At 39.8% G+C, this 27,356-nt stretch overlaps 1 protein-coding gene across 6 annotated transcripts in view; it reads left to right on the plus strand.

The window, feature by feature from the left end:
- The window catches only part of DROSHA (drosha ribonuclease III), a 122,027-nt gene that overhangs the window by 88,681 nt on the left and 5,990 nt on the right, over nt 1-27,356 (plus strand). For all 6 annotated transcript variants that reach the window (XM_061129289.1, XM_061129286.1, XM_061129290.1 and 3 more), the window contains 8 exons: nt 695-797; nt 2,764-2,834; nt 8,120-8,164; nt 9,644-9,801; nt 11,196-11,301; nt 22,238-22,379; nt 23,801-23,883; nt 23,976-24,079. In XM_061129289.1, coding sequence (XP_060985272.1) covers nt 695-797; nt 2,764-2,834; nt 8,120-8,164; nt 9,644-9,801; nt 11,196-11,301; nt 22,238-22,379; nt 23,801-23,883; nt 23,976-24,079 — 812 coding nt within the window. The remainder of the gene's footprint in view (nt 1-694; nt 798-2,763; nt 2,835-8,119; nt 8,165-9,643; nt 9,802-11,195; nt 11,302-22,237; nt 22,380-23,800; nt 23,884-23,975; nt 24,080-27,356) is intronic.

The following is a 27,356-nucleotide window of genomic DNA, read 5'->3' on the forward strand; positions in this document are numbered from 1 at the left end:
ATAAATCTGTCTCTAAACTTGTCTGAGGCCAAATAGAAAAAGAATATATAATTCATTACAAACAATATTCCCAGAGCCCTTAAGGTAGTTCCAACCCATTGCTCAGATTCCCACTGAGCCTTCAGAAGGATGAGTGTGGAAACCTCACAAAGGGACACAAGTACAAAAATATATGGCTCCCCAAATCCAAATCCTTATTAAATAAGAAAAAAAAAGATTTAGAGAAATAAGGCATTTTTAAGTCTTCTGAGAGTCCCCATCTACTCCACCACATAAAAATCTCTTGATTTTTCATACAGTACAAAGACCATCAGTACCATATAACTTTGGAATCCAAGAGGTTAACTTTGGGTTGAGTTTGTATCTCTAGACATATTGGGTAAACGCAAAGGCATGGCCTTGTAATAGAGTCTTATTCCAAACCGAGGCTAGTGCTTTTTCTGAACCTGGAGTTGGACAGATCAGATCTGGTCCATTCTGAACCTGCTTGAATCATCAGAGTTCATAGAAGCTTGCTTGGGGAAAAGGCGAAGTTGGTCAGCGCTGAACCGTATGTATGGATTTGTAAAGAATGGTAGATTAAACTTTCGCCTAAGGCCAGTTAATTTGTAACTGTACCCCCTAGGAGATGCTGAGTTATAACAGTTATGATTTTGCCGATATTCTCTTACTTTTGTCATTCTGAATTTTGTAGAAACTTGAACTGGATCGGTTTATGCTTTATGCTCATGGACCTGACCTTTGTAGAGAATCAGACCTTCGGCATGCAATGGCTAATTGTTTTGAAGCATTAATAGGTAATTTCTCTTTTATAGTCTAGTTTCTTGCATGTCTGAAATGTCTGGAGAGCACATAAAATTCAGTGTGAAGCCTTGGGACAAAATTACTTGTTCCCAAAGCATGTGAGGTCCCCAGTATGATACCTGCCTCCTTGTACTGTAGTTATTGTGGTTCTTCCAGAGCGGCAGTCATGCTTTCTTTTCTTGAATTTCTTGTATCATGTCATGTACATGCTTAGTATATACTGAACTGAATTGAAGTGAGTTAATATGAGGATGGATTACTTGCCAGATTTGATTCAGGATCACATACATAAATAAGGTGCTGGTTAGGCCCTAATTTTTTTTTTTTTAAATAAAAATTTAAAGCTATTTTACAGGATTTTCTGCTTTAAACATCTTGAAGACACTGCATATTTAAAAATCCCAGGGCTTGAGTCTCTACAACTGCTGTTTATTCACTTGAAGCACGGCTAATGCAGACACTCAGACTCTTTACTTCCTCAGTTTCTTTTTTACTATAACCAGAATATAATTAGCTGTTTGTACAGGAAAAGTTATGAAGAGTTAATTAGCTGGTGATTGCAAGTATGCTTTACAATGAAATGTTACAGTAGATTGACAATTCCTTGATTTTTTTAGGTAGATGATTTAGTACATTTTATTTTTCAAAGGCATCTGTACTTCCTTATCAATTTTGCCCTCTTCCTTTGAAAATGAATATAAAAGCTTCCCATTATAGTTTTATGCTGATGATGGTAGCAAGAGAATATTTAATAATTATCCACAGTCTTTTCACAGCTATGTCTGTTTTGTACAAATATGTCTATTTTCAGAGGGTTTGTCATGTGGAATGACTACTCTGTACATGTAATTTTTTTCACATTTTTGACAGTTAATGTTACAGTTAGCTCCATAGCCAGGCACACACGGTTCAGTTCCCTCTTGTATCATTTATCAGTTCTGTGTCTTTGCCAGGTTACTGAATCTCTTTGAACCCCAGTTTCCCCATCTATGACATGGAGACAGTATCACTTACCTCACAGAGTTGTAACAACCTTAATATCTGATCCTAACTGCAGCAAATCCAGGGCAAAGTTCCATTTCCTTTACCCCTCCCCCAGATCACCTACTGTGGACCCCAAACCTATAAATCTTTTCTAATATCCTCTTACTGAGGTGCCTTAAAGGTTAAGATAAGAATGTGAAAATGCTTTGCATAGGGCCTAGGGCATAAGTGGTCCCTCAAACTCCTGCTATTACTAATATCATCATCATCATCACTGTTATAATTATTATCATTATTACTACCTCTGTTGATAAATAATAAATGTATTTAGTCATCAAAAGCCCAGTGACTAAGTTTCTATTTTACATGGAAAATAGCCTTTCTGAAGACAGGTGTAAAAAATATGATTTTAAGAACCAACCTACTCCAGAGTTATTTGATTCCCAGTTAAAGTGTTACTATAGTACTTAGTGGTAATGATTAGTGGTAAATGTGTGTACAGTGCTTAATTATTTCAAAAAATTTTTAAGAATTATTTTTAATTAAAGGTAAAGGTTATCCTACTTTTTTATTGGCAGAAGCCTTAATTTATCTGTACTCATATTTTGTCTGTGGCCTGAAATATAAACTATAAATATAGAAAATGAAATAATATTTTCATAAAGTCAAGTATTTGTGTATAGTTCCCTCAGTAATGGTTCATACCCATATCCTTTATGATAGATCATAGTTGGCCTGTTTTTCTTACAAAATTAGGTTTATATTTTGGTAAACTGAATTTTGTATTTCAGTCTAACTTATAACACAAAGCATAGTTAAAAGAGGGAAAATGCTACCTTTAAAACAATTGCTTCTGATCTGGTCGATTTTTTCCATGAGTGGGTTTTGGCTTGCCTTTTTGCTTTTTATAGAGATATGTAATTTTCTCTGAATATTAATGCAGCCTTCCTTTTGGCGTTCTCTTCTTTTATCTAGGAGCTGTTTACTTGGAGGGAAGCCTGGAGGAAGCCAAGCAGTTATTTGGACGCTTACTCTTTAATGATCCGGTATTTATTTCGACTCATTTGATTTTTCTCAGTTACATATCATTATAGAGGATTTTATATCAATTAGTCTTTGTATTTTAAAGAGCATGTAAGAGAAACAAAAACCCCAAATCTACCCTAGATGGTAAGATTTCAAGCACTTCAAAAATAGCTAATTCAACTCTGTCACAGATGGTTAAGATCTGTGGACATTTATACTAGGACTTTATCCTCTACCCAAAACCCCATCTTTTCTCATGGTCACTTGTAAGTTAAATATGAATACAGATATGGTAGGACCTTGCTTTATTTTAAAGTATCTTGAAATTAATTATGATTTTATATTTTGTAATCATTGGGTACCTACCCCATGCAGGCTTAGTTGAAGCTATAGTCTTTTGACTTTTCTGTTCATGATTTGTTTTTATGTAAATTATGTAGACTAGATAAATGTATATTTATTTTAGAAAGTCAGTTCATAGGGAGTTTCTGATAGAGCTATGAATAAAGAGTATGGAAGTAGTTTTTTTAAAAGCAAATTATAGTTTAAGAAAAAATGATAGATTCTAAAATAGTTTCTGTTGTTACTAAAGTATTAAGCTATTAATATTGCCAGGGCTACCTTTTTAATCCTGCATGTAATAGAGCATACTAGATTCTTTTTCTACCAAAACAAGTCAATTTAACATTTAAAGGGAGAGGCAACTCTGTATTCCAAATTGAAATGTCATTATAATTGAATGAAATAGCCCTCACGGAGCAATAAAGAACATGGCAAGCCAGTGTTTTAAGCCTTTGTGAAACCTTCAACTTAAGTGGCTGTCAGATGTTATTACTGTATTCCTTAGGATAGTTAAAAAAAAAAAAAGAATCAATAGTTTTGAAAAATGGGACCTGGATGATGTTCATACCTGAGGATTTGATTTTCTTCTACCTGTTTTTATAGAGATAGGTGGTGATTTTATGTGTGTGAATTTCCTCCTGATGGGAATATTATCCACAGGTGTTCCATGTCCCCCATTTTGTCCTACAACCTATAAACAAGTCTGCATCTTGATTTATACATGTAACAGATGTATTTTAAGTCTTTTTCTCAAATCTTAAAATAACTTTGTTCCGGCCTCTTACCTTTTGTGGGCGATTTCAGCAACCTCCTTACCTTATTTCCTCTTCCAGTCTTGCCTCTGTGAGCCCCTCCTCCCTTCAACCTGTCCCACCTCCAGCTGTTCCTGCCCCTATCCCCCATCCACTCTGTGTTCCCTCCTGATGTATACGCAGCTTTCACCTGGTGTTCTTAACAGCCTCAGTTTTGTTTAGATTCTTTTCTCTCTTTAAACCACTTCTCTCCCACTTGTCTACTTAGCAGGCTTATCTTACATTTCTAGTACCAGGTTCAGTGCTGGCATGTGCGTATTTAATAAATATTTGTTAAAGGAATGAATTGAATAAATGACCAAATGAAAAAGCAGAGTCTGAACCTTATCTTACCAGTGGGACATCTAACATTCAGCTTAGTTTTCGTGTGTATTTTCTTTTGTGAAATTGAACAGGGCTCAGAGACAGCAAAGCAAAGCAGGTCAGAGGGCAGCCCTGGTGGGAAAGAGGTCCTCCCTCCGAGAGAGGGTTGTCCACTGTTTTCCTGATTCTGTAAGACCTCGAGGAAACACCGTGTCCTGTTGATTTGGAAGCTGGCTTTCTCTGAGTCGTCTTTCTTTATCAGCCTGGACTGCTTTTTACTCTTTCAGCCCCAGGCGGATTCTGCCAGTTCTGTTTTCAGGTCTGTGTGACCCAGCTTACCTGGTACATTCAGAACCGTTGTTTCCATTCAGCTATCCAGTGGCCCTCTTAGAAAGACAGCAATTCGTATATAAACTTTCCTATATAAACTTATATATTTGGTCTTTGCACGTGGGTCCCAGTTTCTCTGACCCTGCCTGGCCTTTCTCCAGAGCTCCTGAAACTGGAAAAAGTGTCTTTTCAGATTGGCTTCGGGCAGCTTCACGTGGGTGTTTCGCAGACACCTCATTGCAACAGGTTTAGTGTTTGAATTCGTCACCTAAGCCCCCAAACACACTTCTCCTTCTCTCAGTTTATGATGTAAACTGGAAACCTCAGGATCTTCTTTTGTCCTTAAGCTTTTTGTCCCCATCTGCATTCAGTCACAGACCCCTGGCAGTTCGGCCCCTGGTCTCAGCCATCCTGCTGCTTCAACATTTGTTCTCGTCGTCTCTCACCTACAATAATTAAGCTGTTGTTCCCCACTGCTCTAGTCCATCATTCATGCAGTGTTGTCTTCTTTTTTATGCACAGATTCGATTATGGTCTTTGTGGCTTAAAATCTTTGGTTTCTTTATTGCCTGCCAAAGCCTGTATTACACAACAGACCGTTTCATAGTTCCCATAATCTGACTCTCACCTACTTTTTTAGTCTCCTTTCTTTCCACTCCCTCTTTGTGCCATTCTAGAAATCACTTTAAAAAAAAGTTTTTTTTAGATTTATGGAAAAATTTGAGAGGAAAGTCCTGAAATTTCCCATATATTCCCTGCCCCCACACATGCCCAGCCTCCTCCACTATCAATAGACCCAACCAGAATGATACATTTGGTACAATAGATGAATCTACATTGACACATCATAATCACCCCAAGTCCATAGTTTACACGAGTTTACTCTTGATTTTGTACATGCTGTGGATTCAGACATATATATATATAAAATGACAGGTAGCCATCATTACAGTGTCATGTTTTTTGCTGCCTTAAAATTCTCGGTGTTCTGCTTATTAAGAACTACGCTTTTGTGTGTGTGCACTTTGAGACCTTTTATTTGAGTATGTACCATGTCCTGCTTTTGATCATTTCCCTCTGCTGTATGGAATTCCTCATGTTCTTCAGAATTTAGCTGACGAGTCCCCTCCTCTTGGAAACTTAATCTGACAACCCAGACAGAGTCTTCTCATCACTTGGACCATATACATCACCATTATAGAACTTGTCATAGTTTATTAAATTGTACTCATTTACCCTTATTCTTCCCCAATAGGCTCCTCTGAGGACAGAGCTAGTGTCTTATTCAATGTCTTACTTAGCTGATACCTAACAGATGTTCCATAAAAATATGCTGCATGAACTAATGTCCCAACAGTCGATGAACATTTTCCAGAAGAGCATGAAGGTAGAGGCTTTCTCCGAGGTCCCTGGGCTAACAGAAAGCAGAGCTGGGAACCTAGCAAGGTCTGTTCCATTTCTCTGACACCAGCGTGCAGCAGAGCTGTATCTCAGTGCAGGGTGCAATCAGGGAAATGGATGCCATTAAAACCGGCTGGTTGTGAGGTTTTAAAGCTGTTACACCAAGATGGGTGGCAGCAGACATCAAAGGAGGAATCGGTGTTTCTGAGTGAAAAAGACGTAGGAGAAAGGAGAAAGATGAATCTCGAAGTCCTTGAGAATCTTGTGCTTTGGAGATTGAAACTGGTCTGAAGAGATACTTGTTTATCATCATTATTGATGTCCTTGTTGTTAATATTGGCATTTCCTGTGTGCCGCACTGGGTTCAGTGCTTTGAGTCCATTGCTCATCGAGGCATCAGAGAACACTCTGAAGTAGGTACTGTGATTATCTTTGTCGAATGCTTGAGGAAAGATTGGCTTAAGTGAGGTGAGGAAACTGACCAACAGGGAATCAGGGTTGAATCAGGCAGCCTGTCTCCTCAGCCTACAGCTTTTCCTAACACCAACATCCCTGCTAAGTCACTTCAGTCCTGTCCGACTCTGTGCGACCCCATAGACGGCAGCCCACCAGGCTCTGATGTCCCTGGGATTCTCCAGGCCAACACTAGAGTGGGTTGCCATTTCCTTCTCCAATGCATGAAAGTGAAAAGTGAAAGTGAAGTCGCTCAGTTGTGTCCGACTCTTCACGACCCCAAGGACTGCAGCCTACCAGGCTCCTCCGTCCATGGGATTTTCCAGGCAAGAGTACTGAAGTGGGTTGCCATTGCCTTCTCCGACCGTCATCCCTAGTTGACGGTAAAAAGTGATGATTTGGTCATTTGGATATGAGGTAAAAGACGCCAGTTAAGGCTCTTAGAGTTATGGATGTGTAGCTTGGATGAGAGGTCAGAACTGCAGCAGAGGTGAGCAAATGATTTGAACAGGCAGCAGCTAAAGCAGTGGGGGCAGTGGGCACTCCAGAGGAACAGGTAGTGGGTAGGTCAGGCTCTTGGTGGAAGTTGAGTGCATGTCGGTTTCAGGTATAGCAGGGGGAGAAAAAGTGAGAGAATTTGAGAAAGTCGCAGGAAGGGAGTGACATTCAGTGCAATTTATGCTACAGAGAATTCCAGGGAAAGGTTATTGAATTGGTTAAGAGACGTTCTTTAAAAAGCTTTAAAAGAACAGTGTGATATTTAAACTTAAAAAAAAATTGGCAAAAATAAAATACCAAAAACAAAACCTAGATGTATTTTAATATGCAAGATGTACAAAATTATCAGGTATTTTTATTTCCCTTTGTCATCATCTGTATCACATCATAAAACATTTTACTATACTTTTCCTCTCCAAAAATTAAAAAAAAAATTTTTTTCCTTCTAAAAATTTTGTCATTTATCTCAAAAACCAGTCATGAAGGCCCGAAAGGAGATTCAGTCAGAGGCTCCCTAGAGTCTAAAACGGAAGGAAAAACACTGTAATCCTGAGAAAGGTCTATTATAAATGCCTCTGGATTTAACTCAGTGGATAAAATAGCATATTAGGATTTTCTACAAAATTAATCCTTTTATTTATTCTCTTATTTCAAGTATACATTTGTAGTGACCTGCAGTAAAAGTGTGGTCTCACAAATCTAAGGAACTAGATATGGGGTGTTTTCCACTCCCATATTAAAGTTACCCAATGATAATAAATTAGTGCCCAAGTAAAGGACCATTTGAGATGAGTTTTAATTCCAAAAGGCACAGCCAATGAACATTTCTGGAGAATGGTATACTAAAAAATATAATTAAAACAGCAGCTTAATCCACTGTATTAGGTTAAGCGAATGTGTAACTTAGTTTTAAAAGGTGTCGTCGACTCCTGGGGGCGGGGGTGGCTCTTTTCCTCCCCAGCTTAATAGGCTAATTAGAGTCACTACAGGCAGTTGGAGTGGTGAAAACACTTTTAAAAAATTCGTTTGCCAGCACTATCGAATTTGCAATAAATGGAGTCAGCATCTGAAATAGTTCAGTATTTCACATAATGGCATTTTATTTAGTACTCTAGAGTGTGTTAAATGACTCCCTCGAGCATTAAAGGCATCACTCCATTTTCCAGGACCTGCGCGAAGTCTGGCTCAATTATCCTCTCCACCCACTCCAGGTAAGTGTGACCTTCCTGTCTGCAGTGAGCTTTGTAACTCCAGGTACTCACGATGCTTCACTTTGCCTTTTGTCCCCTTCTGCTTTTATCCTTTGATTCCCTTCAGTGGCATTATGACTTTAAGCTAGGGTATCAGACTGGAGAACTTTGGAACAAATACTAAAACGAGGCCATGCATTGTGTTTTTGTGGTCTGGGGTGAGGTGGGCGAAGCACTGGGAGTTGCCATCGCTCGAAAGACAGGAAGAGCTACTTGTGTGGCTGTGGTTTGGTCCCCTGTCTTCCCCAGAATAGTGATACTCAAGACATAGTGTGTTGTCTCCAGTTTGTCTACATGGCCTGCTATTATAGGGAAAATAATATGGAAGCAGGTCTGGGCTTATTACAAAGTAGAACAAATACTAAATTAACATTGCTAAATTGTAACCTAATTTGTATCTTAGAAATTCAGAGATTTGACTTCAATTGCATGAAACATTGTAAATTAAAATTTTAGTAGCATATAATGACTTTATTCAAGATTTTTGAATTTAAAAGACCTATATATGGTAACACTCTTTCCCCCAGTTGTTTTAAAAATTCTCACTATTCTTTGCTTTTATTACCATTTTACCTTGGAGACATATATAAATATATACATGTAAATATATACTCATACAGATACATTTTTGTATATATATATTACATATATATAATAATCATCACTAGTGGCTGAACTCTCTTATGAGAGGCTTCACAGTGTATTTTAGAAGTATTTTATGAATGTGAACTAGCCCAAAGTTCCTAAAAATATTCATTTCAAATGTTTTGTACTTGCTCTCTGCTAGTGGTTAGAGGCTCATTGTTACGTGGAGCTCCTGCCTAGTGGTATTAATATTATAATAATCTCCAGTGTAAGCTGAATCCAGTTTAATGATGATCATTTGCCAAAATAGGTTAGCCCCTTGAAGATACACAGCGGTCAAGTTATTCAACGCAGTGATTCTCAAAAGCTGATCCCCATACCTGCAGCATCTGTGTTACCTGGGAACTTACCAGAAAGGCAGGTCCTGATCCTTATTCCAGTCATACTGAGTGAGAAACTCTGGGTGCAGGACCTTGCCATCTGCTTTTAACAAGTACTGCAAGAGTTTGATGAACTGCTGAGGTACCGGATGGATAGATAGATAGATATATTCCCTAGGAGGGGTTCTTCAGCTTGCCTCTTCCTTGGAGAGCTAGTATAATACTTAGGATTTTGAACTATCTGTGTATAGTATTTGGCCTTGAAATCTGATAGAAGGTTGGAAAATATTATTTGAGCCTTCTTTAAATATTAGGTTTGTTTGCCATTCTAAGGGATGAGAAAGAAGCTTTCATGTTTTATTGGCATTTCAGAAATTTCTACCTGTGGGAACAAGAAGTTTACAAAACACTTAGAATTGATAATTACATTTGTAACCAAAAACTGCCTGTGATATTTATTTATTCCTTCTTGTAGCTTCAAGAACCAAATACTGATCGACAACTTATTGAGACTTCTCCAGTTCTACAGAAACTTACTGAATTTGAAGACGCAATTGGAGTAATTTTTACGCATGTTCGACTTTTGGCAAGAGCATTCACATTGAGAACTGTGGGATTTAACCATCTGACCCTGTGAGTTAGAAATACTCTTGTAGTTCTAACATGACCATTTGGACACACAGTCCCAAACCTTTGCTGTGTGCCCTTTCAAGTAATTGGGGTTTCAAACATATTTTCAGGGAAGTCACATCGTCAGATGGATGAGCAGCCCTACACTGGTGTAGACCAGGGCATATACTCTAATCCAGTATTTTTGCTCATTGTCATGAATCTTATTTCTTTATGAATTATAAGTATGAAGGAAGTAAAAATTTTTCCTATGAAGAGACAGGCCATAGTCATGATGATTCAACTCTGTCATAAAAGCAACATAAATAACATCAGTAACACAAAAGTAACATAAAAGCAGCCACAGGAAAAGTATAAATGAATGAACATGCTGTGTCCCAATTAAACCTGATTTATTGAAACAGGCCATAGGGTGACTTGGCCCTCCAGTCCTTGCTGTGAGTGATTTGAACATGACCTAATGAAATAATGATAAAATAACCAAAGCTGTTTTTTGTGTTTTTTTTTTTACATGTTTTTTTAATTCAGTTTTTGGGTTTCTTCCCCCTACAGTCCACTCCAGTATTCTTGCCTAGAGAATCCTGTAAGACAGAGGAACCTGGAGGGCTACAGTCCATAGGGTCACAAAGAGTAGGACATGATTGAGCAACTAACACACACTCCTCAGGTTTTCTTCCCCCAAATTAGATATTCACAGTTGTCTTTACACTGTAAAAGCCAAAGACTCTTGTCATAGATTTTTTTAGTCCTCATCTTGAATTCAGATTGGAAAACTGGAGTATATTTTTCAATGAAAAGGTAAAGATTTAGCATAGAAAATTCTTGGATCTTTTTGCTGTATTTTGTCTGTGTAAAGACTGTGCAACGTTGTTGTCTGTACTATACAGTTGGCCCTTAAGTCATGTAGGTTTGAACCACCTGGGTCCACCTATACGTGGATCTTTTTCAGTAAGTACGTGCTGCAGTGCTGCATGATGTCATTTGGTTGAATCTGCAGGGGCAGACCATGGTACAGAGGGCTGACTGTAAAGTTAAACTGGATTTTTGACTGCCTGGGGAGTCGCTGCCTCTAACCCCCAGGTTGTTCAAGGATTCAACTGTATTTTATTTTTCTATTGATTCTCCCCAGCTTCTGCCCAAGTACTATTTACCAGTCTTTCTTTCAGCAGTTGTTTAATCCTTAGATAGTACTCACTTTACTCTCCTTTGAAACTGAACCTATATTGACTCAGATCTCTTCTCAGTTGAGGGGCTTTGGGGAGTTGTATTTGGTTTTGTTCTTTAAGCAAGATGAACACATTGCTTTTTAAAGTCATACCTTAAAATTTTATTTTTTACTTTTTTGAATCTACAAATGCATATTGATCTCTTTACGTTGATATTTTCTTTTCCTCCAGAGGCCACAATCAGAGGATGGAATTCCTTGGTGACTCCATAATGCAGCTGGTAGCCACAGAGTACTTATTCATTCATTTTCCAGATCATCATGAAGGACACTTAACTGTGAGTTTGTGTAAAACCATTTCCTCCAACAAGTTTACTGTGTAATAGAAAGTGAAGATTCGAAGAACCAGATATATACTTATGTAATTGGTGACTTAGTTCTTGGTGACTTTAGCATATCATATGGTTTTGTTTCATTATGTAAATTGTATGCAAAAACTATATAATGAGAGCTAATTTTATACTCCTTTATTTAGTGATTGTCTACTCAGTGCAAGACACTGAGTTAGGCTTCATGGGGGGAGCAAATATTACTTGATGCCTAGTCTGTCCATAAGAAGTTTAAAAACTACTAGAAGAAATTAAAAATGCAAGTTAACAATTACAAATGCTCTTTCTGTATATACACATATATGTATATGTGTGTGTGTATATATATATCTGTATATATAGTTTAAGGTGTGTGTGTATACACATATATGTACATTATAAAAAGTATAAATAAGTAGCTATAAATATAAGGGAGAACTATGTTAAATATTATACAGGGAAAGTGTGCTGTTTAGGAAAAGTAAGATTTCTTTTAGCTGTGGAGTTTCTAGAAGGCTTCATGGTTATTATGATGTTTGAGCCTTTAAGGATGAGTAGGATTTGGCCATTGGGAATTAATGGGAAGAAATTTCTATGCAAAGATATTACACGCATCTGGACTGCTGAAACAAGGGCACAGCATGAAAGATCAGAAGCCTAGTTTGGCTGGACCGTGTGGAGTTGAAAGGGACATAGAGAGAAAAGGTTTGATTTATGAACAAAGTGAAATGGTTCCCATTCCTCTCACTTTTGTTTCATTTTATAAAACTTTATCGAGTTTTTTTATTTGCTGCGTACGGTTTTTACTCTGTGAAACCAATCAATAATAAAACTGGAATGGAGAACAAAACCTATCTGGAAGTCAGTGATGATGATCTCCCAGCACAAGGAATAACCTTTGAGAAGTCCCTTTAGGACTAGGCATTGAGAAAGCAAATACTTTATTGGGCAAAGAAAATAATAGACACCATAAGACATCTTGTGAGTACAGACATTCTTCATTGTGCTTGAGGTAAATAATAAGTCTTTCATACTTTGCATCTCTAAAAGTTCTGTGCATGTTTTGCTTTGAATACAACTTGATCTTATCTTTGCAACTCTGAACCCTGGAAATAGTTTATGTGAGAGACATAGGTATTGAATTTAGGGAGAATAAGATTATTTGACTATGTTTAGATGTAATTTTTCAGCAGAATTTCTAAACTTAACAAAATACAGTCCTTTCATTCATTCATAGAATGAATATTTATTGTGTTTCTACTAAGCCCCATGTATCATTTTGTGAGAAATCAGGAGTACTCTTATTTTTAAATTTAGTTTAAAATTAGCAGTTTGATGACCATTTGCAATTAACTGCTTTTGGATTGACAAGAAATTCCTTTTGAATTAATATTAAATTCTTAAGAGCATATGAGCATTTACCAGAAATAAACTAGTATCTAGTGTCTTTCTCTGCATCCAGGAATCAATAAATGCTCGGTTCTGTATCTGCCATTAGGGAATAGACTTCATAGCTGTCAGAGTATCTGGTTGGTCTGAGAAATGGCCAGACTAAAGCAAATGGCTTGAAGCAGTCATTAATTTTATGGCCATATAGCGGCCACTGCTGAAAATATGTGACTTAGATATACACATTTACCCCTGTATTCCCACAGATTAACTGTGAACTCCAGAATTTTGTGGAGGTGGAAAGTATGGATCGACAGATGTACTGCTTCCCTTCTTGGCACCACACACGTGTCCCAACCCCTCCCCCAACATTGAACAGATAATGAAACCAGGACTCAGAAAGGCATGAGCCCTGCCCCAGTTTGGATAAGGGCAAAAGCATGACTATGCTGGAGACTCCAGTTCTGTGTTCTTTCCAAAGTGACTTCAGTGCCGTAACTAATGTGATCCGAAATATGTTTATCATCGGCCTTGCTCTCTTGAAATTAGAGAATTTTTTGATAACTTATTGGAAAGATGTTAACAAATGACAAAATTCTGATATGGAGGGGTTTTTGAGCTGTATTCACAGAAGGCTTTGGTAGAAATCAGCAGGACCAACAGATCTGCTGGCAAAATAAAGATGATCTAAAATCAGTGAAATACAGATTTTAAAAGATACTGCATCTCATTAATGTCTCACTGACGTAGGTGCTCCCTCCCTCCTTGAACCACTGTCTCCCATGGGCTTCTGTGATGCTTCACATTCCTGGTTTTCCTCTTGGCTCTTGAGTTACTCTTTCTCAGCCTCCTTTGCAGGCTCATTCTATTCTGTAGAGCTGGTGAATATTCCAGGATGCACGAAGCTCGCTCCTAGGCATTTCCTCTTCTTACTCGAGTTTTTTGTAGGCATTCTTTGTAAATATAACATTAGTTTCACGCCATAGGCAGACTTCTGAGTGGATTTCTTCAATCCCATCTCGTTTCTAAGCTTCAGTGCCAGCTGCCTGTTCATCATCTCCATGTATCCAAGGCTGAACTTGAAATTTGGATTCTCTTCCAGTATCTGAATAATTGAAGGGCACCCACCCATCCAGTGTGGCAAATCAGAAGCCTAGGAGTCATCTTTGCTTATTCACTTCCCTCCAGCCTAGACCATTCACAAGTTTTGACCACGTTACTGCTGGAGTAGCCACCTCATCTTCATCACCCAGATCTTCTTCCATCACCTGGACCATGGCAGTAGTTTCTGCAGAGCTGTCACAGTGTTATAGGAATACGACTGACAAAGAGATCCAGTTAGAGGGGGTGGCATTTACTGCACATTGCAAAGGATAGGAATCTTAGGGTTGCGTGTATCCAAAGTAGTAGGCAAGGCAGCCGGTTCAGATTTCTCCGTGAGATGTGTGTTACTATTGGAAAAGCTGGCCTTGCCATTCCTGTGGGCATTTTTGTACTCTCCCATGGGGGACGTTGTTTCAGGTTTCAAGCCTGTTGGACTGCATTACGGGTTAACACTTCCTACACTGACTTTGCTGAAGTGACTCTTTCTCCACACAGGCCAGGTTACCTGCTGCGGCCTGTGGCATCTTCACAATACATCTGTTGTGATCACAGTGGCCATTCATCTTTAGTCCATTTTGATTGTTCCTCTTCACTACCCCAACCTCTCAGTATTGGAGCGCCCCCGTTCTCAGGCCTCATCTCTTTTCTGTTGACTTCCTCTCCGTGAGTCTAAGTGTATCTGTACATTACTTGCTGTTTCATGTCTTTAGCCCTTACTTGTCCCCCTAACTCCAGACTCATATGTCTGCATATCTGTAGATGTACTTGGTTATATAGATAGATCCACAGTGATCTCTAGGTTGTTTTCTATCAGGCAGCTCAAACCTATCATGGCCAAAACAAAATTGATTTTTACTCCCAAACCTTGGTGTTTTCCATATCAGTAAGGACCATTCTGTTCTAGTTGTTCAGGTCAGAAACCTTGGAGCTGGCCTTAACTCTTCTCTGTCTCATGCTAACACCTCTCACCCCTTAGCATAGCCTGTTGATTTTACCTTAAAAGTTTGTCTCAAACATGACTACTTTTCACCAGCTTCACTGTTAAACCACCTTGGTCTGGACCATGATTATCTTTACCTTAGTATATGTGCTGCCGAAGCGAGCACTTATCTTTACCTTAAATTACAACCATAGCCTCCCAACTGGTCCATCTTTCCCACCCCTCTGACTGTGTTCAGCACATCATCTCGAGGGGTTGTTTTTAAAGAGACGTCAGATTACAATCTCCTCTGTGCAAATCTTTTTGAAGATACCTCATCTCAAGGGTAAAAGATAGTGTTACCTACCAGACTCTGTATGACCAGCCTTCCTGCTACCATCTCTAACTTTTTCTCCTAGACACTTCACTTTAGCCTCTGTGAGATTCGTGCAGGACACTAAGCTGGCCTTTGCCTCGGGGCCTTTGCACATGCTATGGCCAGATCCCTCCCCTCTGTTCACATGTCATCACCGGTGAGGCCTTTTTTCACTCACTCTGCTTGAATAGTGAACTCTTTTCCTCATCCCTATCTCCTCTCCTCCTGTCTAGAGTCTCACCTCCCATTTTCTCCTTCCTTCTCCTCCTTAGTACAGACTATGTATATTACTTGTTTACCATCTGTGCTCTCTCGTGAGCGTAGGTATTTTGTCTCTCTTCATCCCTGATTCCCTGGGTGTTTGAACAGTCCTGGCATGTCTGTGCTCAGCAAATAGGCTGAGTGAATGATCACTATAGTCCACTCTAACTCTTCGTTTGCTCTTTGGAGAGTGACTAAAGAACAAGCCTGTCCACCTGCCTGACCCCATGTTACATTTTTGTCTTCTCTGCACCTTTTCACCTGGCCTGCTTCGTGTTCCTCTAGGCTCCCTCTTGCCATGGGGTTTGTTCTACCTGGAGACCATTCTACTTTGAGCCCTTCCTCTCAGCTGCCTGTTAGCTCCTCCTCTGCATGAGATGTCAGTTCTGGCATGACTGCTGCGTGCAAGGGGAACCCTCTAGTCAAATCTCCATGTTCTTCTCCTTCTTGACACTTATTTTTTGAGTTTACTTGTCCCACAAGCCCGAAAGTTATGTGAGAGCATGTTTTTATTTATCACTGTATGCCTGGCAGTGTCTGGCATATGTGAGCTCTCAATACATATTTGATAAGTAGAAGAATGAGAGTTTTGTGGATGGATAACTCATATAGAGAGGGAAGTGGAAGTGGCATTGGAGAGAAATGGCATGTTTTATGTGTAAGGAAAGAAGCCGAACACTTAATTTATGAATGTCTAAGGGTTAAAAGTAATTTAAAATTTGTGAAGGATTGCTTATTGCAGTTGCATTTGGCTGGGTGGGAGGCAGGGAAAGGATGGCTAAAAATCATTATTGTGATTAAAGAGCACACAACTGCAGGGAGGCGTTAGTTAGCCCGGAGCTATTCCCTTGCACACTTGTTTCATAGAGACTAAAGACAGTTGAGCAAATGAAATTGCAGTTTTCAAGTTTTGAATGCTGATGGGGGAAAACAGAGTGTTCTGTAAGTTAGGTATTCAAGTGGGCCTGTTTGGGAAGGAACATCAGGCTTACGCAGTTGTCTGGGGATGACGGAGTTCAAATAGGGACGTAGAGGAAGGAGGTTCTGTTTCATAGACTGAGGTTCTATTTCATCGAACTTTTGGCTTTTGAGGGTAGAAGCTACTCAGTAGAGTCAGGGTAAATAGTGAGGGGGTAAATAGTGAGGAGGTCTCAAAGAGCACTTACTCGGACAAGAATGCCTGTCCTGTCACGCTTTCAACTTTTTAACATTTGCATGTGAGTTTCTGTGTCTATTTCACTCTTCTGTCTTAGCCTTTACCGCAAACTGCAGAGCGGAAGATGCTTGTCAGTCTCACGCCTGTAGCGTGCACTGTGCCCAGTACTGGTGTCCACAGGCAAGGTGAACTTGCAGAAATTTTTGTTTTTATGTATTTATTTTTAGGTTTTTTTTAACTCTTTACTTTGTATTGAGGTATAGCCAATTAACAATGTTGTGATAATTTCAGGTGAACACTGAGGGGACGCAGGCATACATACACATGTATCCATCCTCCCCCCAAACTCTCCTCCCATCCAGCCTGCCACGTAACATTGAGCCGAGTTCCCTCTGCTTTACAGTAGGTCCATCGGTTCCCCGTTTTAAATACAGCAGTGTGTACATGTCCATCCCAGACTCCCTAACTATTCCTTCTCCCATCCTGCTCCCCAGCACTCATAAGTTCATTCTCTGAAGTCTGTGAGTCATTTTCTGCTTTGCAGATTTAAGTTCATTTGTATCTTGAAATTTGTTTTTAGAGGAATGATTTGGAGGGGACCTCCCTGGTGGTCCAGTGGTTAGGACTCCGTGCTTCCAGTGCAGGGCAGCACAGGTTCGATCCCTGGTCGGGGAACTAAGATTCTCCCCCGTGCCTTGTGGTGTGGCCAAAAGATTAAAGAAAGAAAAAGAAGAAGAAAAAAAACCCAGAGGAATGATTGGGACAATGAGGAAGCGAGGGTTATAGATGAACTTTGGGAAGCCTTGATCTGATGCTTCCCTGCTGCCTTCAGACAGCACAAGGCGTGAATCAGATGAACAGGTGTCAGAGCTGACACATCTCTGAGGGCAGATTCCACAGCTCCCATTTGAGAACTTCTCCATCACTGTCGTAAACTGGCTGTGTGGCGCTCACCCGCACCCTGGCTGCTAGCGTTGGCCTACCTGTTCTTCAGTTCTCACGGGAAATGGAGGCCATGTGGCCACCACTCTTGGTATGAGAGACCCGTGAGGCACGTCACTGTCGTTTTTAGTGATACATTTGTCTCTCACCCCATGCTCTTACATTAAAGTCCTCAGGATAATTAGTCAGACTCTCCTGTTTACACTAGGGGGCCCTCTTCGGTAGCTCATGTCCCACAGCTGTGGTTTTTCTCTTTAGAATCAAGAGTGAGTAGAAGTTTGAAGGAAGAGTGCCAGAATGTGTCTTTGCTTATTTTAAACCAGTAAACCTTTTTCTTGGTAAAATTTAAATTTGGAAAGACTGCTGTATTGAGATAATAGGAAACATCCTGGATCCTCAAAATCACAATTTGCAATTTGTCAATCCTTGCCATTGCTTCAGGAACTCAGCAGTCTTCCTCTCAGCTTTATAGTGAGCCCTTATTACAGCTTTCCTTGCTTTTTCCAGTGATTGAAAATTAGATTTTATCTGTTTTTTTTTTGTTTGTTTTTTTTTTTTGGTGAGTGGGAGTAAGGCGGTATTTTAAAAAAAAAAAGTTGTTATGGACAGGTTAGACTTAGTAAAATGGAGAGCTTTGAAGACAGTGAACAGGAGAATATTTGCGTTGAAAACAAATCCAAAGGAGTTCCTGGAACTGTCTATAACCTTTTCCCCATAACCAGAGTCGGGCATGTCTTGGCTGATAACGGTGATGCCAAACAACAGCAGCTAATGTTTCAGTGTGTTTGTTATGTATCAGTCATTGTACTTAGACTGTATACACATTGACTTTAATTCTCCTACATCCCTGTGAGCTAAGTACTGTTTTCTCCATTTAATGGATGTGGAAACCGAGCCTCAGAGAGATTTAGTAACTTATACAGGATCACTTAGCCAGGAAGTGGTAGAGCCATAGTTTGTACCTAGGCAGCTTGGCGCTAAATCATTTGCTTTTTTTACAAGTATTGGATTGGCCAAAAAGTTTGTTTGTGTTTTTCTGTAAGATGTTACAGAAACAAGTTTTTTGGCCAACTCAATCCGTCTAACTCAAGGCACTTTTTGCAAAACATTCTAATAAGTATCTCATGCTTACTTGGGTGCTTAATGTTTGTTTTCTAGATACCTACTAAAAATTTTTCTTCTTTGTAAAATAGTAGTTTATAGCATCAGCATCTGCAAACCTAGTGTCTTACCCCATCCAAACCCATATACCAAAATAGTCTTTCTAAAATCAGAAGACTACCTTGCCACTGCTCCCATTTGACACCTTTTGGGATTCCTCTTCCCTTACAGGAAAGACAGACTTCTTTACATCACCTCCAAGACTCTCTGCCCAGAGGTCAGCCAGCTCTCTCTGCCCAGAGGCTAGCCAGCCTTACTAACCTTCATCAGCTCCTCCCCTCCAGGCTGAGATTTCTCCTCCAGTTCCACCCAGTAATCATCTTTCTATGCCATGGCTCCTTGCTCTTGACAGAGCTGTTTCCTCTTCCTGGAAAACCCTTTCATACTGTCTTAATCTGTTCCGACTGCTATAGCAAAGTACCACAGACAGGATGGCTTATGAACAGTGGAAATTTATCGCTCACAGTTCTGGAGATCTAGAGTCTGAGGTCAGAGTGCCAGCATGGTCAGGTGAGGGCTCTCTTCTGGCTCACAGACTCCTCACTGTACCCTCCTCACAGGGTGGAAGGGGCTAGAGATCAGTATGGGGCTTCTTTTATAAGGGCACAGATCCCATTCATGAGGGGTCCACCCTCATGACTTAATCACCTCCTGATACCATCATCTTTAGGATTTCAGCATTTGAGTTTTGGGGCAACTCAAACATTCAGGCCATAGCACCCATTCTTCTGCCACTGGCAGATTCATTCTTTTCAGTTCTGACTATAATATTCATCAGAGTCCACCTACTTGAAATTTTTTAAAATGTACATGTCCTGAAATTCTAATTCCTTGGTTCTTGCAAAGAGGCCTGAGTACCAGTATGTCAGAACTACCTAATGATTCTGATAAAACAGCCAGATCAACAAGCCTCTGAAATGTTGTTGCTCTGGGGTCGGGTCCCCTCCTTTGGAGGACCTGGTTGGCGAGGAGTGCGTGTGCACGCTGTGGCCTGTGCTGTTGCCCTGGCCACCTTGCGTGCAGCTTCCCTTGGAAATGAGCAGCTCTCGGAGGGCAGCCACGGGATGCTGGTCATCTCAGGATCTTCAGCTGGCAGTGCGGGGCCTAGCCTAGCATCAGCCTCTACAACTGTTGCTCTGAACAACCATATTTCGGTAGCCTTTTGCCTTGCGAGCCCCTCCTGATCTCACTCATTGGCAAACAGCGTGATTTATTCTGAAGTACAGTTCAGCAAAGGCCAGGGATGGAGGTTGTCATTTAAAGAACTGCCTTTCTTCATACTTTCGTGTTTGAGTAAAGAGCAAGACCTTACCTTTTTTCATCTCTTCTTCTAAATATAAACTGACTCTAAAAGTGTGGATGATTTATATCTTCCTTCTCCCTACCCCTGACTTTTGGTTCCGGCTTTACGTTTTGGCAAGAACTGAAAGATCTCACTTTCTGCTGGCCACCGGTTGGTGCTTTAAGACCCATCAGGGCATATCTTAAATAAAACTGGTAGTGTTTCTAACTGGTAGCACTTCTGTTTCCATCCTCATTGCTGTCCTCCTCCCCCATCGGACAGCATCACTGCGTAGCACTGAATGAGGACCCCTGACGCTGGAAGGCAGCCCCTGGGGCCCAGTAACCAGTGACGTGTTATGGTTTGCTCATATGTGTGTACATCAGGCTTGTTGATTCTAAGGCATGAAATCTGCATACACACAGCCCATATTAGAGTTTTCTCCTCTCACCAAAAGCATATACTGAGAATCCAGCTTGCTGAGCATAGCTATATTCTCAAAATAACCCTCCTGTTCTCCAACAGCCTCTATTGTATGAACCTCCCCCACTATAAATCCAAACTAAAAAAGATGTCTCCTTTCCAGCTCAGGTTTTAGACTAGTGGGCACACAACCCTATTGGTTGTGTTTTGTTTTAGGCTGCGCCATGCAACTTGTGGTTTCTTCGTTCCCTGACCAGGGATCGAACTCAGGGCCACCACAGTGAACGTGCCAAGTCTTAACTACTGACCACCAGGGAATTCCCTGATCCTGTCTTCTTTGAATGTTATATTGCTCGGCCTTTTTAATTTTGAACTTCACTGTGGATATTAATTTTAATGAAACACTGCATTGAAGAAAAGGTAGAGTTAGGGGGAGATCGGAGGAAAGGAGTAGAGACAGGCAAAGAATAATAATAGTCTGTAACTCAACAGCAAGCATGGCTTATGAAGATCAAGTTGTGTTTCTGCTTCATGAATCATTGTCAGACAAATTAAGAACATATTGTTTCTTATTTATCTGTTGTCAAGGATGCAATCTCAGGCATTGAGAATAAATCTTGATTTTCATAAGCTCAGTTGACACTGTGGAGCCACAGAGCATAAAACTTGCATCTAATAAGCAAAGTGCCATGTGGAACGGCAGGGGGTATAATACCAGCATCACTTGCAGCTGGTTCCTGCACCTTGGCCCTGGCATCAGGGATTCCTTAGCAGGAATTATACTAGACCAAGGGTTTGTTTTATCTTTCTAAGGAAAAACTTCAAGTTTTAGGTCCATTATTTCCCCAGATCTTACAGATCGGGGATGATAACTTTCAGCCTTTGTTTGATGAATTCTCATCTCTGTGTCTATCCACTTTCCCCGGCCTCCCTCCCCACCTTCCCCTAGTGAGTGATCAGTGACTGTTAAATTCCTACTGCATGCTTGTTTTATGGGCACCTCTACTATGGACTGGTTGTACAGTTTTCACGCACTGTTTAATGCTACTGCTTAGATAGTCCACAGAGAATTCCTAGCTGACAGAAATTCCTAGTAGAAATTTTTGTTTGGCATTCCTGAAGTTGAAATATGAAAATTATATACTAATTTGATTAAAGGATCTCAGCTTGAAAAACTGTGAGTCAGGATATATAGTATAAATCTTTAAAAGAACAAAAGTAACAATGTAAACTAATAATTTAAATTTTTTAAATTAATACCAAAGCATCACTTCCACAAATCCTGTATTATCAAAATTAGCATCAGTGCCGTATGACATGAAGTTTATTTTTTATTTTTAAAGCGTGCTCCTTTAAAACTAGTGTGCAGTGACAGAAAACAGGTCAAGTTTGCCTGGTGGTAGATGGATTGAATTGATTGATCACCAAGGGGCCAGGGCCCTTGTTTGGGTGATGGAAAAGTAGAAGCTTGTCAGAACTCATTTAATTTTACTTAAAATGGGTGCATTTTGTTGGATGTAAATTATACTTCAATAAGTTGATTTTTACTAGTTTTAATGTTCCTTCGTTTAGTAACATTTAACTTAATGGAATCTTTGACCTTTACTGTATAGTACAGCCTCTCCCTCAAGACTGCTCACTGCTACTAAACAACTAAATGAACTATTTAAAGGTCAGTTAGGTAAAATTCAGGAGCAGAGGAAGTTATTAAGAAGCTGGAAGCATGTCGAGTTTGTCACTGCCGCCTGAGGGGGGCGGTTGAGAACATAAGCCGTTGCTTGCCTGGATGTCCCTGTCAGTGAGATGGTCTAGGCTGATTGGACCCACATAGGAACCAAGAGAGAGACCAGAAGTGAAATGGTTTCTAAATGTATCTCAATTCTGTTCGGCCAGCTGTTGCGAAGCTCTTTGGTGAATAACAGAACTCAGGCCAAGGTGGCGGAGGAACTGGGCATGCAGGAATATGCCATCACCAACGACAAGACCAAAAGACCTGTCGCCCTGAGAACCAAGACCTTGGCTGACCTTTTAGAATGTGAGTCCTACAGAGAAAGCTTTTCTCTTAACCTGCAGATTTAAAGTTTGCCACTTCTCATTATTATGATATTCTGACTAAAGAAACCTCTTTTCTATTTTAATTTTTATTTATGCTTCTCTCCAAAGCTTGTTTGAAAGAGAATAATTTGGAATTAAAACATGTGAATAATGGATTTATGTTCAATCTGTGTTCACTGGTGCCCCCGCCCCCACACCCCTCCTCCATCCTAAAGCTTAGCCATCAAATCTCTTTGTGTGAAACAGTAGCAGAATGTGAAGACCAGTAATAGTGAATCATAACTGTTTTTTTGCCACCAGCAACCTTTAGATATGGGCACAGAGGAAAGAAGGTAATTTATTCACTGAATACTAGAATTATTATCTATTGTTGTGAATGAACTCAAAGCTCTATGGACAACGTTGTCATCTTTTACAGTTTCTGATATGGTCTAGTAGCATTATAAGTAATCCTGTTAAGCTAATTAAAGGATTATAAGCACAATTTTATTGTTTCTGATACTACTTTAAAGTAAGTGGGCCATTCACTGGGCCTTGGAACCTTTTTATTAAGTTTAATATTATGGTATTTTTGACAGCTGCAATTATACACAAATATTAAAGTCTCCCAGGCAAATCAGCTGATTTACAAAGTGTAACATCAGTCTAAGGAACTTAAAAGAATCTCTTTTTCAATTAAAGAAAAGTAACTTAACATTAAAAGTACAAAAAAATTAAGTTGAGTGATCAGTCTCAGTGGCCTTTGTTTTTGCTCAACAGAAGCTATTTTTAACTCCTTTAAAAAACTCACCATTTGTGTACATGGTTAAGATAACCTTTATAATGAAGTTGTCTTTGAGGTCACCATTTATTAATGCAAATTTGGTGATATTGTCATTAAGCCCAGTATTTATTTTTCCTCCGTTTCGGCAGATTGAATCCATAGATGGTCCCGTTTCTGTTCATGAAATGTTACACAGACCCTGTCAGTGGGTGATCTCAAGATTTTGGTGTTAAGAGGAGCAGGCCTTCGGATGTGCTTGTTCTGACCTTGTGTCTGATCTTCAAGTTTTATTTTGATTTATTTGATGTTAACGTGGTTGCATTCCCTGATGTCATTCTTTCCCTGCTATATACAGCAGCATTTTATGTATCATTTTAACTAATTGTTTATCTAGCCCTCAGACAAACGTAATTTGGTCTTTGTGGTTTTTGCATCTTAATCACACATCTCTATTGCTGTTTCTAATATTAGTGATAAAGAGTAGCTCTTGTTTGAAGCAAGATGAAATGGTAATGCTAAAAAATAAAGAGACCTTGGAGTTGAAAACCTTACTAAAATGTTTCTTAAAAGGCTTGGTCTCATACTCTTTCTAGTAAGTGGCAGTGCGTCGGGCTTATGTTACCCTTTCTCTTTTTCAGCATTTATTGCAGCATTGTACATTGATAAAGACTTGGAATACGTTCACACTTTCATGAATGTTTGTTTCTTTCCACGATTAAAAGTAAGCTCATATAAAATTTAAATTAGTTGTTTGCTCTATGCTTGGTGATTCTAGAATCCTTTACTAAGTACTGTTTGGGGGACTTGCTGCAGGAATTCATTTTGAATCAGGATTGGAACGACCCCAAGTCCCAGCTTCAGCAGTGCTGCCTGACTCTGAGGACGGAAGGAAAAGAACCAGACATTCCGCTGTACAAGTGAGTATGTGCTGCCCGCAGGCGCTCGCGGGAAGCCTGGAATAACCCTCCGTGTGCCAGGAGGAAGAGCTAACTGCTTTGCGGCAGTGGTGATGAGAGCCCTGGGGGGAGACTTCTTGACTCTGACTGGGCCCAGCACCGAAACTCTCTGGGCCGCTCAGTCTCTTTGCTCTAAGTAAGTGGGTCACATCTGATTATCTGTGCTTTCTCCATCTCTAAAATATGGTGAACTGCTCCCTGGGAGAAAGATGAGGAGATCAAGATGAGAGAAATTTGGGTTAAAATGTTTTTATATACATTCTTAGGTTTGTCTTCTTATTTCTTATAACCCCTGCTGCCTGCACACCTAGACTGGGTGGCCTGTGCTTGTTTATTTGTAACTGTACTTGGGTGTCTGTCTTTCTGAAGCCCTGCTGGCATCTGTCCTGATCGCCTGACAGGCAGTCACTGTAGGAAGCCAGGCAGTTCTTCATTGCGGCTGTGTTATTCAAATATTTGGAACTTTTCTTTCTAGGATGTGTACCAAAAGCTGCTGTGTACATTTGAATATCTTTAGTGACACATCTTTATCCTTTGAGGAGTAGCCAAAAGTCATTCAAAGGAAATGCAGGTCGCTACACACATAACACCGGTTTTGATGAAAACGGGAGGTTTGACTCTGAAGTTGAGCAATTAGCTTGAGACACTCAGAAGGTGGTTTCAGAAGCTGGTTTCAAAGAGGAATTATAAAAGGGAGGGATTAACAAAATAAGTGGGTTGCCTCCCAAGGTATGGTCTGGATGTGTGTTTTTGAGAATGTGTAAATATCTAGCTTTAGTACTGGGTTACCCCCATCTCTGTTCACACATGCGTACAAGTATACACATTTGTGTGTTTCATATGAAATAAAACCCTCACCCTCCCCCCACCTCCTCCTGTGGACTTTCTCAGACTTCACAGTACTCAAGGGAAAACACCAGAGTGGCAGCCGGGAATTTTAAATCCTTTTTTATGTTTTTATTTAATAGTCACAACACGTTATAGGCTTTTTCACTAAAAGAAAAACTGAGGCCAAGAAAAGGTTGAGTCACCCCACAGCAGGCTGCTATAAATTGTCCCAAGAAGCTGTCACCATTGAACAATGTTTCCTTTATTTATTGGGAAAAAAACCCAAATGTTTAGAAATAGCACTTTAATATGTGTCTAATAAGCATAATGAACATCCAGACTGTATTACGTGAAAGGCTCAAAGTATCTCCTCATCAAAGTGATAATTAAAGTTCAATAAATAAAATGAGGGTGATAAACTTCTCACAGCGCAGGCATGATTACTATAATAAGCGCCACCTTTAAGAAGCCATCCGTGTACTTTCATCCCAGTGAGTACAGACAAAGGAAATGACTGCCCCCTTCTCATAAATCCCCCCATGAAAGCGTGCAATGAGCTTGTTCTTTTTTATCAAGAGGATGGGGTTGTTTTATGTAGTTTTTTTTTCAAGATTACTGTTTTCATCCCATTATCTTTGCCGGCTACTTTTAATTTCCCTTTTCCATGAAGTTATCAGTTTTACCACACTTGAAATCTGCACCCTGTCATTAATATCCAGAGAACCCGGTGTTTTGTTTTTTGGCAGTTGTGTTGTGTACTCCGATTATAACATACCTTTGAAATGATCTCTGATTTTTCATTAGAAAGAATCCATAAACGATGTGATGCTATTCAGATGGGGCTTGCAGTGTATTACCCAAATATTTGTGATTTTTAGCTCTGATTAGCACTGAAATACAATGAACAGACTGAAATAGCTAACTTTAATTTTATAATATTTGGAATAACACTTTGAAATTGTTTAAAAATATTTTATACTTACTGTTTGCCTTCAGATACTGCTCATAATGGTTTGAGTATATATATATATATATATATATACACATATGTGTGTGTGTGTGTGTGTGTGTGTGTGTATATATGCACACACACACACACAAATCCCTAAGAAAGGCAATCCCAAAGAATGCTCAAACTACTGCACAGTTGCACTCATCTCACACGCTAGTAAAATAATGCTCAAAATTCTCCAAGCCAGGCTTCAGCAATACGTGAACCGTGAACTTCCAGATGTTCAAGCTGGTTTTAGAAAAGGCAGAGGAACCAGAGATCAAATTGCCAACATCCGCTGGATCGTTGAAAAAGCAAGAGAGTTCCAGAAAAACATCTATTTCTGCTTTATTGACTACACCAAAGCCTTCGACTGAAAGGTTGCTGCTGAACGATAAGACGCAGGATTCTTGGCCTCCGGAGGAGATGAATTCAATCCGGGGCCAGAGACGAGGCTGGATCGCTCAGAGCTTTTGTGTAATAAAGTTTTATTAAAGTATAAAGGAGATAGAGAAAGCTTCTGACATAGGCATCAGAAGGGGGCAAAAGAGTACCCCCTTTGCTAGTATTAGCAATGGAGTTATGTACTCTCCAGTGAATCCAAAAAATGTCTGGAGGTTGTAAAGACCTCACCAGACCTACTCCCATAATTTACGTTTTAAGATAACAGAGTTGGCCAGAAGGTTTAATCCAAAGATTGTCCTCAGGCAGGATACATCCTTGTAAAGACCAGACCTACTCCCATAATTTATGTTTTAAGATAACAGAATTAGCCAGAGGGTTTAATCCAAAGGTGGTCCTCAGGCAGGATACATTATTGTTATATAGTCACTCACAATCTGTTAATGAAAAGAAAGGAATGTCATAAAACTTAGAATGGCACCAGATAATTCATCCCTGGCCATAAAACGATTGACTTGAATCTTGTAGAAGGGCAGATTACCAACAAATAGTTTCGTTTACATAGATTAGGGGAACAATACCTGAGTAAGTAGGTTGGGCCATTTGGTGGAACCAACTTGAAGATAGAGTCATAGCTTAAGACAACATTTCCATAAGAAAAAGAAATGTGTTGGTTAACTCAAGGTTTGAGAATAGTTAGCTTCAGGTGAAACCAGGTGTCATGGCAACACAGCATTTTAAGAGAAACCTCCTTTTAAATTAGTATAGAGAAGAAAAAATATCGCTGGTTTGTTTCCTCCTGCCGCTTAAGAGAGATAAAAATGTCTGGCACTTGCAGCCTCTTTCCTCAGTTTGGAGACCCCTGGCCTTCCTGCCTGTTACCCTCTCACAGCTGTGTGGATCACAATAAACTGTGGAAAATTCTGAAAGAGACGGCAATACCAGACCACCTGACCTGCCTCTTGAGAAACCTCTATGTAGGACAGGAAGCAAGTTAGAACTGGACATGGAACAACA

This window comes from Dama dama, chromosome 25 (genome assembly GCF_033118175.1).
Source record: "Dama dama isolate Ldn47 chromosome 25, ASM3311817v1, whole genome shotgun sequence".
In the NCBI taxonomy this organism is placed as follows: domain Eukaryota; kingdom Metazoa; phylum Chordata; class Mammalia; order Artiodactyla; family Cervidae; genus Dama; species Dama dama.